We start from the raw sequence: 13,443 nt of genomic DNA on the forward strand, positions 1-13,443 counted from the left end.
TTACTCTTATTCTTACTGTTTGGGCTGATGGTCTGCTGGATTCATAAAGTTCACTCGGGATGGATGGCGGTTATCACCTATCACTATCACTATCACCTAATAGAAAAGTAACGTCACCAAAACAAAAGAAAACAAGATCTCTCCCTCTTTCTCTCTCCGGGTCTCTCTCTGCCGAGGGACCTTGCGAACAGGCCCCCAAGTATGAGGTAGGCAGTTCGCGCTTGGGCGATCCCAAGTTCCCAGGTTCCCGGATTCGCAAGTAAAACGAATGATGAAGGGGTTCGACCCGTGACCCTCGATGAAAGGCGGCTATGATCGGATTCCCTTGAATGGATCACTTGTTCCACGGATGACCGGGTGGCCATTTCTTAGCTAAGCCTTTGTTCTCTGAGTCGAAAGGCAAAGGCAAAAAGGCTCTAGAGTAGAGTGGGGAAGTGACATGCCCAGCTGCGCCGGAGAATGACGGGGTCAGCCTTTCCCCAAAGGCGCGCTGTCTGACTCAGGTACCGCGGGTCTTTCCCCCCTCTCAGTGTTTCCCCCTCCTCTTCTTATCTTCTTCCTCCTTTTTCCCCAAGGGTTCCCCCTTTGATCGCGAATACCTGACAACTGGAAACTTGAACTTGAACCTGAACTCAACACTTGATCTGACACTTCATCTTCACTCGTTGGACTTCCCCCCCCTGTCCACCCGGTGTTTTGCGCCTATCGCTCTTATCAACAGCTTCCCCGCGTATCGACGAGCGACTCCGCTCGACGATACGTTCATCAACAACAGCACCCCAACAAACACAACATCTTCCCCTGGCTAAATCGCCCACCTCGGACTATATAGGTGAGTATCCGTTGAAGATCTGGGATAAACCTCTTGGCCCTTCAGGGGTTCTATGATCTCCCTGCATGACAGATCGGTCCCTGATGTAACTGATCATCATCAGATCTACCGCCCCGCCTTAGTACCGACTGGCTAGCTTCAGCCCCGCCTTCGTTTGCATCTGAAGCAGTCGGTTCAACCTCCCTCTCTTCTCCGTTCTCAGACCCCCGGAAAGGTCTTGAGAGCGGTCGTCCTCGGCCTCCCTATCTTTTAGTTGCCTCCCAGAGGCATCTCTCAGGTGAATGCCCCCGGCAACGTCTGACGATCCGAATCGCCAGTACAGCCAGTCTTGGGAAGACGAGCCCACTTTCAATACGGATCAGAGTCGCCCAGTTCAGGAGCATGAGCCAAGTGGAAAGAGCAAAAAGAAGAATAAAAAAAAGGCTAAGGCAGCGGCTAAGGCTCTGACGGAAACCCCACCGGACCACCTGTACGATTCCCTCAGGTCTAGACCTAGACCCAGACCCATCTCCAACCATCCAAAGATCGCTAACACAATCTTTTCAGGCTCCAAGCTTCTCCGGTAGCCCCCGTCGAGCCCTCGTCATGCCCTGACCCCACGCTAAATAATGATGTTAACCCCGTCGTCGCTTCACCCGTGCTGGATGCCCTCGACACAATCGATGGGGCCGCCGAGACCGACGTCGTTACTCGTACAGACACCTGGGCCCAGTCTGTACCATATGGAAAGAGCCCACCCATTGATCTCATGGATGGTGAAATGCCCCATGAGTCGCCCATCAACTTCCCTGCCATCCAAGCGAGAGGTGGCTTCAGTCAACCTTCCTCGGCATCGCCACCCACCCGTATCCGACCCTTCAGTTACGGCAGTGGTTATCGAAGCAGTATGCAATCTCGACAGCCATCCGTAGACCGGAGGAAGAGTCAGTCATTTGGCAGTCCGCTGAGCAATCTCGTACCTCCTCCCCATCTTCCCCAAGCGCACTTTTACGGTGCTCCCGATATCGACCTTGGCGCCCAGCCCCGGCCTTCAAGCGATGCAGCCTACTCATTTTGTGGTTTTGACACTCTTCCCAGCTTCTCGGCGAAATCACCTCGGGCGGGGATCACCGTGTTGGTGGTAGGCTCTGATGGTGCCGTGGAGATCCTCGCTGTTGAAGACCGCCGGACGCGTCTAGTTGGCCAGATCACTGGTCTCGGTGGCAGGGTTCTCGAAGCAAAGATCTTGTCTGGACAGTCATACAATGACTCACTTGCAGCATCTCAACCCCACATTGCAGTCACGATCCACGGCCCGATTCCCCCAAGTGACGAGGAGGCGCCCGCTTCCTCTGCAGGCTCCGATGTTCATGAAGCTCCCCCTTCGATGGCGCGAGGCCGTTCGGGTGATAGAAGATCTGAGCCTTCGCTGTATCAAACCAGAGTTCAGGTATATTCCCTGCGGTCTGGAACACACATTGCCATGTTGTTCGCTAGCAAAGCTATGCCGGCGTTGGAGAATATTCCCGGCCAGCCTTCTTTTGCTCCTTTGCCTATTGGAAGCCTGAGGCTTTTCACGAGTGGAAATCATCTGGTGGTTGCTTCTGGCATTAGCGGGGAGGTTTATGTCTTCCGATACACCTCACCAGATATCTATCAGTGTTTGGGGAAGACCTGGACTAACGTTCAAACCGGAGAAATCCGACGATATTCCACCTCGTCGAGTTCTACCGATCCTGATGGTTCTCACAGCGACGCTCCCCGCACATTTCCTACCGAGCGACCTATATTGGCCTTGCAAGGAAGATGGTTGACTATCGTGCCCCCTTCAACTTCTTACCGGGGATCGATCCAGGGCGTTGTACCCCCGGGTTTGATGCATGACAAAGCCCAAGGATTGGAAACTCGCAGTCCTCCTAGTGTGCCATCTGTCAACTGTGCAACTGACGTGGGAGAGGGAGAGAGCTTCCTTAATAAGATGGCTCGAGGTGTTACCCAGGAACTGGTGAAAGGTGCCCGCTGGATGGGTGACCAGGGACTCCAGGCCTGGAATAACTACTGGAATAGCCCACAGGCCCCCGGCACGCCACCTCCCTCTCGACCAAATCGGCTTCCTGAGAATATGGCTCAAGGTTATGGGGTATTCCCTCCGACTCATGCTCAGGACACCCAGGCAACGTCTTCGCCCGAGCCAGATACGGTTTCCATCATTGACCTCAAGCGCTTTGATGACGGCGTGGATACAAAATCCGCATCACTTTATCCTTTGGCTACCTTCCAGGTTCCCAACGGCTGCAGTTTTCTCTCGCTATCCCCTAATGGCCTCATGCTCTTCACGGGTAGCAAGAAAGGGGATGTTCAATATGTTTGGGATCTTATGCAGCTCAAACATTGTCGAGCGATGGCTTTCATCGCTGATGATCACTCTTCTCACAGCCCGAATGTGCGACAGGTGGCGAGATACGCAAGATTAACCACGTCTAGCATTATGGATGTGATATGGACACCACCCGTTGGGGATCGGTTGGCAGTCATCACAAGAAAGGGCACAGTCCATGTCTTTGACCTACCTCAGAGCGCATTTCAATGGCCGCCATTCCGACGAGCTCGCTCCGCAGGGAAACGATCGTCGTCCGTTGAACCTGCAAGCGACGATGTCTCTTTCCAACCGAACACTGGCAATCCGTTGTCTGCGGCGATGAAGCTTGTTGGAGGCCGGACTCAGCCGTTCTTCTCTGCTGTCAGGGACCGTGTTCCTTCATCTGGCGCGGGGTTCTCGGGTATGAGTGGATTTGCATTGCCAACTGCAGCTAGCATCAAAGGTGGGAAGGTTGTGGCCGCTGGGTTGAGCAAGTCCATGGGTGCGGCTGCCACGGGTACTGTCCACACTCTCCGACATGTCGGTGAAAACCGGCTGCATCTGACTGGTCTTGCGCGGGACCCGGCATCCTCTCGAGTCATGTGGGTTTTAAATAAGGGTTCTGTTCTCCTGGGAGTGGTCGACGATGGGAATTTCAAGCTATACCGACTCAAGAAAGGTCCCACAAACCAGAAGAACCGCCAGTTTCACTCTGTGATAGGTGGCAAAGAAAGTCAGTTCAAGCTACCTGCCAACTTGCAGAACACCTGTGGCCCAGCAGCTCTTGTGGCGTATGATCCAGGGGTGGTTGTCCATGCCTCTCTTCTCCTACCATCGGTCAGCTCGCAACCAACCAGTGCTGCCAAACCGTTCTGCCAACCTCTTTCTCAGGCTGAGATTGAGACCAACACCCCATACCAACCTTTCCACACAGATCAGCGTGTCAGTCTTCATGTCTTTTCTACGGAGACTGGAGCGTCTGTTCCCAGCGGTCAGTGGGTGTTTGGAAATGACATGCCTACCACGAAAGTGCACGTCAGATCCTACAGCAACAGCGGTGATAGCAATGGGGATGATGACGATGAGAATGCCGCCGTTCATGGACATTCTCTGGGGGCTGGTGGGGATATGGAGAACCTCATTACCCTTGGAAACAGCACTGGCAACGTGGAAGAAGTGGTCATCACGACCCGACGCAAGAAGAAACACTCTACTCCTCTGAAGGCGGATGATGGGTTCTTTGAAGATGACTGCGAAGTCCTAGACTTCGCGAGGGATCGGGTTTGATTTTCTTTCTTTCTTTCTTTCCTTTTTTTTTTTGCATTGCCTCCGTCTCGGATGCTGATGATTTAGACTTCCATTTTCTGCTCGCGCGGCGTTGAAGACTTGCAGCTGGAGTTTTGGGCTTTTTCCGCTTCTTTGACCATATCTAAGAAATTGCATCAGATGTATCCTCTTCGTGGGATCGTTCTGCCTGTTCTCTTTTCGGTTCTTTTATCTTTGCTTTCCAGCACTTTTTTGACACCACACTGCTCAACAGAAATTACAATACCCCCAACCCTGTACTGATTTTGTTTTACAATTTTGATAGATGGAAGGTTTTTTGCATGCTCAGTTTTCACCCTCTCTTTGTGTCCGTTTCATAATGTTTTGAGTCTTCTCTCTCTTTCTGTCTTTCTTGGGTTTCGAAGTGACTCCGAAGGGCTCTCACTCCTCCCCTCTCTGGGATGACGATCTGCCTATCACTCGTTTTGGGCTTAATCGCAATACAACGAATCAAGCCTTATCCGGCTCAACAATAATCAACATAGATAGTTTTTGTCCTGGAGAATGATAATAGAGCAGAGCAGAGTAGGTATCCCATCTCTGTACTTACGAAGAAACAACCTCCATCTCCTCCTCCCACCACCCGCGAAAAACCTTCAATCTCTCCGTCCGCACCCTAGCCATCTCCCTCCCAGTCTGCGTCTTCATCATCCCCTCCAAAAGCTCCAACTTATCCCCAAAATGCTCAATAGAATTATTCATATCCCACTTCCCATCAACAAGAAATTTCTTTCCCTGCGCACCGAGAAAGGTAAACGTCCGCCCAATCCCAACAGCCCCAATCGCATCCAGACGATCCGCATCCTGAACAATAGCCAGTTCAATAAATCCCTCCTCATCAATTAGTCGTCGAATCACGGATGGATCCTTGATCTCGGTTGAATACGAAACATGCGATACAATCGTTTGAACCCTTGAGGCTAGAACTTCCGTGGCGCCGTTCTTGATGAGAGCGTGATGAACCATGGTCGTTGGGTCGAGGGTTGAGGCTTGACTGTCTGATTCTAGTACGGACGCAAGACTATGTAGGTACTTCTTATCTCCGATGTCGTGGAGTAGAGCTGCGAGTTTGACGACGGCTCCGGAGTAGGGTGTTGTTGGGTGTAAGGCGCGCTCGGAGGTGAGGATCTTGTTGGCCAGGGCTACGACTCTGTGGACGTGGGCTGGGTTGTGGGAGGGGTCGTGACCGGACATGCAGGTGTTGACGAATGTTGACATTGCGTTGTAGAGGGTTTTGAATTGCGGGCTTGTTTCGTCCATTGTGGTGGTTGTTTGCCCCGCTGTGGGCAGGCTGTGAGGATATTAGTTGGATTCTTGGAATTTGATGTAAATGTAAATGTTCAAGTTCGAAATGGTAGGTGGTTGTTCTTGGAATTCAAGCTTCTACCTAGGTATGTATTAACTGACCGTCAATATGTATGTGAAATTCAAGTTGTGTAATTGGGGAAATATATATGCAGAACTTGAACTTTCCCCGCAGTAAACAAGAAATTCGTTGGCGGTGAAGGTGAAGGTGAATCCCGAGGTGCCTTAGCCTCGCTGCAACCTTCCCCCTTTCCAAAGGCTGGAACCTTGCAAGGCTCAACTTGAAGTTCAAGGTTCTCTTTGTTTTCCCCTGCGCCCAATGCATCCAGCCTACTGACCCAGTGCCACCTGCAGTGCAGATTCAAATTCGACTATCCTGCCCAACGTTCCCATGCGGGGAACCTACAAGGGTGGGTCCTGATCTACGGAATGCGACAGCTGGATTACTACAGGACGCCCAGGTGATCGACGCGTACTTACCGTACAAGCACACTAGCTATGCTACGGATGTACTGTACCCATTGGAATAAAGCCCGAGGAATGCGGGTTCTAAAAAAGGAGTCTAACTAATGTACGAGGTCATGCGGACCGACGCTTGGGAAAGGGAAAGATTTACCCTTGGGGAAAAAAATAATTCATCATTCACTTCAAGTTGCAATAGGGCCCTAAACCAGGTAATCGAATACTATCACACATGTGGAAAGAAACTAAAAAATAGGGACCGGATCAGATCATCATGTTTGATGATTCCATCGTCGGTTCTCCTGGATATTAAGAGAGAGAAAAAATGGTTCCGAGACACCCATTTGCACGAGGACACGATACGCTTAGAGAGCGAAGGCGGCGAGGACCAGGCCGAAGAGGCCAGCGCTGGAGGCGCCGAGCTTGACATTGGCGTTGGCGGCGTTGCTAGTGTGGGCAGAGCCAGTCTCGGTGGTGCCACTGGCGGAGCCGCTAACGGTGCCGGAAGCATTGGCTGGAGGAAGTTAGTTAGGGCGATCTGATCGTCAATAGAAAATGGTAGGGAATTGGGAGCACATACAACCAGTCTCGGTGCTGGAGGAGCTAGAGCCAGTCTCGGTGGCCGAGCTGCCAGAGGCAGTGGTGCCAGAGCCGGAGGAGCCAGTGGCAGAGGATCCGTCAATGGGGAAGTAGTGGGAGCTGAAGCAGGCTTGCTGGCAGTCGGTGTACTTCTTGGTGTCGGCAGCAGTGCCAGTACCCTGAGGGCAGGCGGCGACACAGCTGTTGGTGTCGTTGACCTGGGTCTTGTCGGGGCAGGGAACCTTGTAGCACTTGGCGATACAGCAGATGTCCTTAGCGGTACCTGCAGGTCAAAGGAGTCAGCAGGGGGAGGAGGGAACGGGGAATTTGTTGTGGTTCTTCGCATACAGCTCTTTGCGCACTGGGCCTCAGCAGTCAAGGTGGTGGTAGTCTCAGCTGCGGTGGTGGTGGTGGTGGTCTCAGCGGCAGCGAGGGCCAGCAGAGCAGAGAGGGCGAGGATGTTCAGCTTCATGGTGAAAGGTGGGAAGGTTAATTGAATTGAAATGGACTGAAATGAATAGAATGAGAAACGAAGGTAGCGACAGCAGATAGTGCAGGTCAACGAAAGACTTTGGGGAATGAGAGGGAGAGAGGCAGAAGGAGAAGAAGGAAAGCTGAAGGGAATAAATAGTCGCCTGTTTGGGTTTTTTTCCCTGTTCCCCCCCTCGGACCACCAGCCTGGTGAACAAACTCCTCTCTTCTCCTCACTTTTGCCCCAAACAAGGGCCACCGAGCTCAATCGAGCAACTAGAAGATTAAAAAAAGACCAGGGTGATTGGGGCGAGGACGCTCATTCGTTGGGTCTCAGATTTGACCCATCCGGGTCTTTCTACCTGTTTCTCGCCAGGGTCCAAGGGTACATCCGCGCTAAGGAATGGCCTTTCCAGTTGGTCCAATGGGGACCCCAGTTGATGGAGGGATCGCCTGAGGGATACCCTGTTGGGAAGAAAAGGTTCTCATCTGGTGCATATCCCTTACCCTATCTTTTTGCGCTAACGGGGCCCCTCGGTGGATCTGTCAAATCTGGGGATGCTCGGCTGTGCCCGCGATCGACTGTTTGGATCCTGGATGGCACTTGGTGTACTTGGTACACTTGGTACGAAGTGCAGAGTACTATATGTACATCGCCATATATCAATGGCTGTGACATTCATGATTCTAATCTGACTATCCCATGGCTCCCCGGTCTCTCTCTGCCCCTGCCCATGGTACCCCTAGGTAGCGTGGCTGACGCAGGGACACTACTGCAATGGCCACTGGTAATCTGCGTGAGGGAGTGGACCCTCACAAATCTGCAAGTGATGCCCCTTCGGAGACATGATATTGATTTTGATGCGCTACAGTTTGGGGGATCCCCCATGAGAATTACATACGAGATGGATGGCCCACCAACACTGAATCCACCCGAATCGCTGAAGAGCTGAAAAGCTGAAAAGCTGAAAAGCTGAAGAAACGAGCACGGAGAGTGAGTGCATTGACTTAATTTTAATTTGTTTTGTTTCCAATTTCCTTTTTACTCTGTACTTTGTAGTCTGCCCTGAAATCAAAATTGCAATTGTGACTGTCCTTTTTGCCCCTGCAGGAACAAAACAAACAAAACAAACACTTTGGCAATGATCACATGACATCGCGACGCGCCGCGGCGCGCAAGAACACACCAGGACACCAGGACACTCCGAAGCTTTGGAAGCTTGAAGCTTGGGCTCACTTTGGAGATAAACAGGCGACATGTCCGACTCCGAGTCGGACTACTTCGATGATGATGACTTTGTTGTCCCAAGTACCCCCGCCGACCACCTCCCTTCACCCCGACCTACGAAACGCCGTCGCGTTCACTCGCCAGCACGCGGGGCAGGTCTCATCGTCGATGCGGCGTCCGAGACCGATTCGGTCTTGTCGATGGATGATAGTCTGATGGAAGATCGCCGCGACCCATCCTCCGACTATGAAGATCTCCAGCAGCGACCCAGAAACCGGAGCTTTGTTCCGAAACAAAGCAATTTCCAAGAGAACATGTTTGTCACGCAACTCACGCAACCCGACTCCAGCCCTGAACGCATTCGAGGTCCTAGATGGAAAAAGCCGGATCCGAAATCGCCCACTCCGGAACCGATCCGAACTCCCGAATTGAACAATTCAAAGCGACCCTCAAACAATTATTACAATGAGGAGGAAGAACTGAGGGCGGCGCTGGCTGCTTCCCTGGACGCATTCGAAGAGGAGAAGCCATTCAGAACTGCATGGGAGCCGCAAAAACCAACAAATACAGGCCATCAGCAAGCAATGTCCAACCAGGCTCATGAAACTCCGTCGCTGGATGTCTCTTTCGAGCTAAACGACATTCCTGACGATGCGTTCGACTCGTCCCCAAATCTCTCGCCGGTATCCCGACCTGGGCAAACAGGTTCCTTCCAAACGAGCTTCTCTCGCCCTACAGACCATCCAAAAAACACTCGCCAAAGTACTCTTTACGGGATGACAGCACAGAACCTGGACCTCCTACCCCAAGAACAAGACCCGTCGCCGCCGGATAAGGTCGAGCGTCCAACACAACACAAGCTCAATCAAGATGCCCTCGACACATGGTGGTACCCGACAAATTTAGGGAAAACACGAGACTATCAGTACAATATTGCCCAGAGAGGACTCTTCCATAACCTGCTGGTTGCGTTGCCGACTGGTCTGGGAAAGACCTTTATCGCGGCAACCGTCATGCTCAACTGGTTTCGATGGACGAAAGATGCGCAGATTGTATTCGTTGCCCCGACCAAACCTCTGGTTTCACAGCAGGTCTCGGCGTGTCTAGACATTGCCGGCATACCTCGATCGCAAACAACAATGCTTACTGGAGGCGCAGCACCCGGAATTCGCGCAGAAGAATGGCAATCTAAGCGCGTATTCTTCATGACACCGCAAACGCTGATAAACGACTTGAAGACTGGCATTGCTGATCCCAAGCGTATTGTATTGCTCGTTGTCGATGAGGCTCACCGTGCGACTGGTGGCTATGCCTACGTTGAAGTGGTCAAATTTCTACGGCGCTACAATCAAAGTTTTCGCGTCCTCGCGCTGACTGCAACACCGGGATCGACCGTGGAATCGGTCCAGGCAGTTATTGATGGGCTGGACATCTCGAAGGTGGAGATCCGTACAGAGAACTCCATTGATATTCGGGATTATGTGCATGCCCGCAATATCGAGATCGAAACATTCGAGAATTCCGAGGAGATGCTCTTCTGCATGGATCTTTTGTCCACAACACTGCGCCCGTTGGTTGAGCAGTTGACGACTCTGAATGCGTATTGGGGCAGGGACCCCATGGCACTCACAGCATATGGTCTCACCATGGCCCGGCAAAAATGGATGCAATCAGACGCTGGCCGAAACGCACATTTTGGGTTGAAAGGCAAAGTCAATGCGATCTTCACGTTACTTGCCAGTCTTGCTCATGCTATCGACCTATTGAAATTCCACGGCATTGTGCCCTTTTATCGCCATCTGCACCACTTCAAGTCTGGTACTGATGGCCAGAAAGGTGGAAAATATCAGAAGCAAGTTGTGCAAGATGAGAGCTTCAAAAAGCTCATGGGTCATCTTGAACCTTGGAGCAAAAACCCCGAATTCATTGGCCATCCGAAACTCGAGTATCTCAAGTCTGTCATTCTCAATCATTTCATGGACGCGGGCGAGGGCGGGAAACTGGTGAAAATACCGGCCAGCCGGCCACTCGAGTGATGATTTTCGTTCACTTCCGTGACAGTGCCGAAGAGGTGACCAGAGTGCTGAAGCGTTATGCACCCATGATTCGGCCCCATATCTTCGTCGGCCAAAGTAGTGCCAAAGGCTCCGAGGGTATGGACCAGAAGACCCAGCTCAAGATCATTGAGGAGTTCAAGGCTGGAAAATATAATACGATTGTCGCTACCTCAATCGGAGAGGAAGGTCTAGATATTGGAGAAGTGGACCTTATTGTCTGTTACGATTCCTCGGCCTCTCCAATCCGCATGCTACAACGTATGGGTCGAACTGGTCGTAAGAGAGCAGGAAACATCACCCTCTTGCTCATGAAAGGCAAGGAAGAAGATTCCTATATCAAAGCCAAAGACAACTATGAGAAAATGCAACAGATGATTGCAAGTGGCTCTCAGTTCACCTTCCATGATGATCGATCTGCTCGTATTCTCCCTGCTGGAATACGCCCGACACCTGATAAGAGGATCATCGAAATCCCACCAGAAAACTCTCAACAGGAACTACCCGAGCCAAAACGCCGAGGCCGAGCGCCGAAGAGACCTCCAAAGAAGTTTCACATGCCTGATGATGTTGAGACAGGGTTTACTCGAGCTTCTACGTTGGAGGAGGGTTTTAGCAAAGCAAAAACAAAACCGAAAGCGAAAGCTAAGGCACCAGCGCCAAAACCACGATCTCGCACACCCACCCCTGAACCTGTCGATATCCCGCTTTTGGAGGAAGTTTTACTAAATGCGACTGAGGAAAGTGAACTCGAACATCATTATCAGAACATTGGGGACACATCGCCGGAGTTCATTAGATATCCGCGTCACGATGCATTTCCACGCTTGCAACTTGTTGCGAGACCCACCAGAACCGTGCGGCATGGTTCTCTTACACAACGCATGATCACTACCTTGCAGAAGATGAATCAGGCCGGTCCTGATTGTGAAGCAAGATTCAAGCAAGTCTTGGCTCGCGAGTCTGCTACTCCTCCTCGGCCATCTTCGAAAGTCTCGAAGACGTCAACCGAGAAGCGTCGATCGAGCAAGAAAGCAACCAAGACGCCTCGACAGTCCAATTCTGGCAAGAAACCCACAAAGACTCCAGCTCTAAGTCCTCAAAATGCGGAAATTGCCGCTCTTTTGATGTCTCCAAATACGTCTGATATAGAATCAAACCCCAAGAGGAAGTCTGTTCAACGGCCTTCATTGCAGGATCGAATGGACGTACCGCAACCTCTCCAGCAGGTCTTGAACCCCCCAGAAAGTGACCTCGGTCATGATGGGTCCGACTTCGATCTTCCAGATGCCAGCATTTTTTTCGGGAATGACTCGGATCCAGAGCCAAACCCAAAGCCAAGTGCTCGTAATAACAGACCGGTTATTCAGGACAGTGATGATTGGTGAGAGCTACCCTAAACCTTGAATCCTTCGGGGGAGTCTCTAGAATGTTACGAGTTATGGTCAAATGTACATATACATGTGTTGTGTTGATAGCAGATAATAATCAAACTGGGCCAATCGTCGAATTGACCCAAATTTCCCTTGGTGCCCCTTCTTACGATGCCTCAATGGTGTTCGTCGTCGTAGTTGTAAATCGCCAATTTTGCCGCCACGCCCGAGAATCCCATGCGCACGCACCTCCAACCATCAACAACTTGCCCGAAGATCAGAACATACTCCAAAGTCCACAACCCCCCTCTCCTCCACCATGGCCGATCAACAGTTTGACAGCGCGCTGTGAGTACTCTAAATAGTGACACCCAACACAATTGCATACCTGGATTCATCCCCAATCCAGAACCGGGCCATCGACAATGCCAGGCCCGCCCGCAACCCCGCCCCATGTGCATGATGATGATGATGGAGAGAACCACCAAGCTGACCTGACCATGCCCCTCCTCCCAGCGACCTCCTCCGACGCCTCAACCCGCGCGACACCAAGAAGAACCTTAACGCCATCAACTCCATTATCCCCGAGCTCCAGGAAGATCTCCTATCCTCCGTCGACCAGCCCCTGGAGGTTCGCCGCTGCCCGCAGACCAACCGGGACTACCTGCTCTGCGACTACAACCGTGACGGCGATAGCTACCGTTCACCATGGAGCAATGAGTTCGACCCCCCACTGGAGGATGGTACCGTTCCCAGTGAGAAGGTGCGCAAGCTCGAGGTTGCGGCGAACGAGGCCTTTGATGTTTACCGTGAGCTGTACTACGAGGGCGGAGTCGGAAGCGTCTACTTTTGGGATTTGGACGATGGATTTGCCGGCGTTGTTCTCCTGAAGAAGGGTAAGATAAGAATTATCTCGGGGTCCCACGGGGTATCCCAGGCGAGAGATATGAACTCTGGCTGATTTGTTATGTTCCAGGTGTCACTCCCGGTTCCCAGAGCTCCGGCGAATGGGATAGCATTCACGTTTTCGAGGCGACTGACCGCGCCCGATCCTCCCACTACAAGCTTACTAGCACTGTTATCCTCCACCTCGCTAACCAGAGTGAGGCTCTCGGTGACATGGACCTGAGCGGTAACATGACCCGCCAGATCGAGGCTGATCTCCCTGTCGAGCAAGGGGATGCGAGCCATATTGCGAATGTGGGTAGACTGGTGGAGGATATGGAATTGAAGATGCGCAACCTGCTACGTATGTACTCCGCAACCCCATCGTTCGAGAGTGGAATTGGGAATGCTAACTGGAGTGTGTGTGATCTATACAGAGGAGGTTTACTTCGGCAAGGCCAAGGATGTCGTGGGTGAACTGCGCAGTAAGTGGCCATTCTTCTCCCTCGGGACAGTCATTTATCACGGTATGACGAATATTGACAACTTTCTAGGTCTGGCACCTCTATCCGAGACAAATCGGGACCGAG

At 51.9% G+C, this 13,443-nt stretch overlaps 5 protein-coding genes across 5 annotated transcripts; 3 read left to right on the plus strand and 2 right to left on the minus strand.

The window, feature by feature from the left end:
- Positions 1 to 1,113: 1,113 nt before the first annotated feature.
- Positions 1,114 to 4,457, plus strand: N7509_003577 (uncharacterized protein; the record flags this gene model as incomplete). Its single annotated transcript, XM_056628214.1, has 2 exons — positions 1,114 to 1,301; positions 1,379 to 4,457. 2 exons carry the CDS (start codon positions 1,114 to 1,116, stop codon positions 4,455 to 4,457), a joined length of 3,267 nt encoding a protein of 1,088 aa, XP_056490948.1.
- A 585-nt stretch (positions 4,458 to 5,042) lies between these two features.
- N7509_003578 (HD domain-containing protein) lies at positions 5,043 to 5,756 on the minus strand (the record flags this gene model as incomplete). The annotated part of the gene is made up of 1 exon (XM_056628215.1): positions 5,043 to 5,756. One exon carries the CDS (start codon positions 5,754 to 5,756, stop codon positions 5,043 to 5,045), a length of 714 nt encoding a protein of 237 aa, XP_056490949.1.
- Positions 5,757 to 6,628: 872 nt separating this feature from the next.
- N7509_003579 (uncharacterized protein) lies at positions 6,629 to 7,314 on the minus strand (the record flags this gene model as incomplete). The annotated part of the gene is made up of 3 exons (XM_056628216.1): positions 6,629 to 6,777; positions 6,847 to 7,125; positions 7,191 to 7,314. The coding sequence occupies 3 exons, from the start codon at positions 7,312 to 7,314 to the stop codon at positions 6,629 to 6,631; spliced, it is 552 nt and encodes a 183-aa protein (XP_056490950.1).
- Positions 7,315 to 8,570: 1,256 nt separating this feature from the next.
- On the plus strand, positions 8,571 to 11,983 carry mph1 (3'-5' DNA helicase; the record flags this gene model as incomplete). Its single annotated transcript, XM_056628217.1, has 2 exons — positions 8,571 to 10,573; positions 10,603 to 11,983. The coding sequence occupies 2 exons, from the start codon at positions 8,571 to 8,573 to the stop codon at positions 11,981 to 11,983; spliced, it is 3,384 nt and encodes a 1,127-aa protein (XP_056490951.1).
- A 304-nt stretch (positions 11,984 to 12,287) lies between these two features.
- Positions 12,288 to 13,330, plus strand: cap2 (F-actin-capping protein subunit beta; the record flags this gene model as incomplete). Its single annotated transcript, XM_056628218.1, has 3 exons — positions 12,288 to 12,316; positions 12,485 to 12,864; positions 12,945 to 13,330. 3 exons carry the CDS (start codon positions 12,288 to 12,290, stop codon positions 13,328 to 13,330), a joined length of 795 nt encoding a protein of 264 aa, XP_056490952.1.
- Between the last annotated feature and the right edge of the window lie 113 nt (positions 13,331 to 13,443).

The sequence above is a fragment of the Penicillium cosmopolitanum genome (genome assembly GCF_028827165.1).
Source record: "Penicillium cosmopolitanum strain IBT 29677 chromosome Unknown utg000005l:1.0-4006212.0:1.0-4009387.0, whole genome shotgun sequence".
In the NCBI taxonomy this organism is placed as follows: domain Eukaryota; kingdom Fungi; phylum Ascomycota; class Eurotiomycetes; order Eurotiales; family Aspergillaceae; genus Penicillium; species Penicillium cosmopolitanum.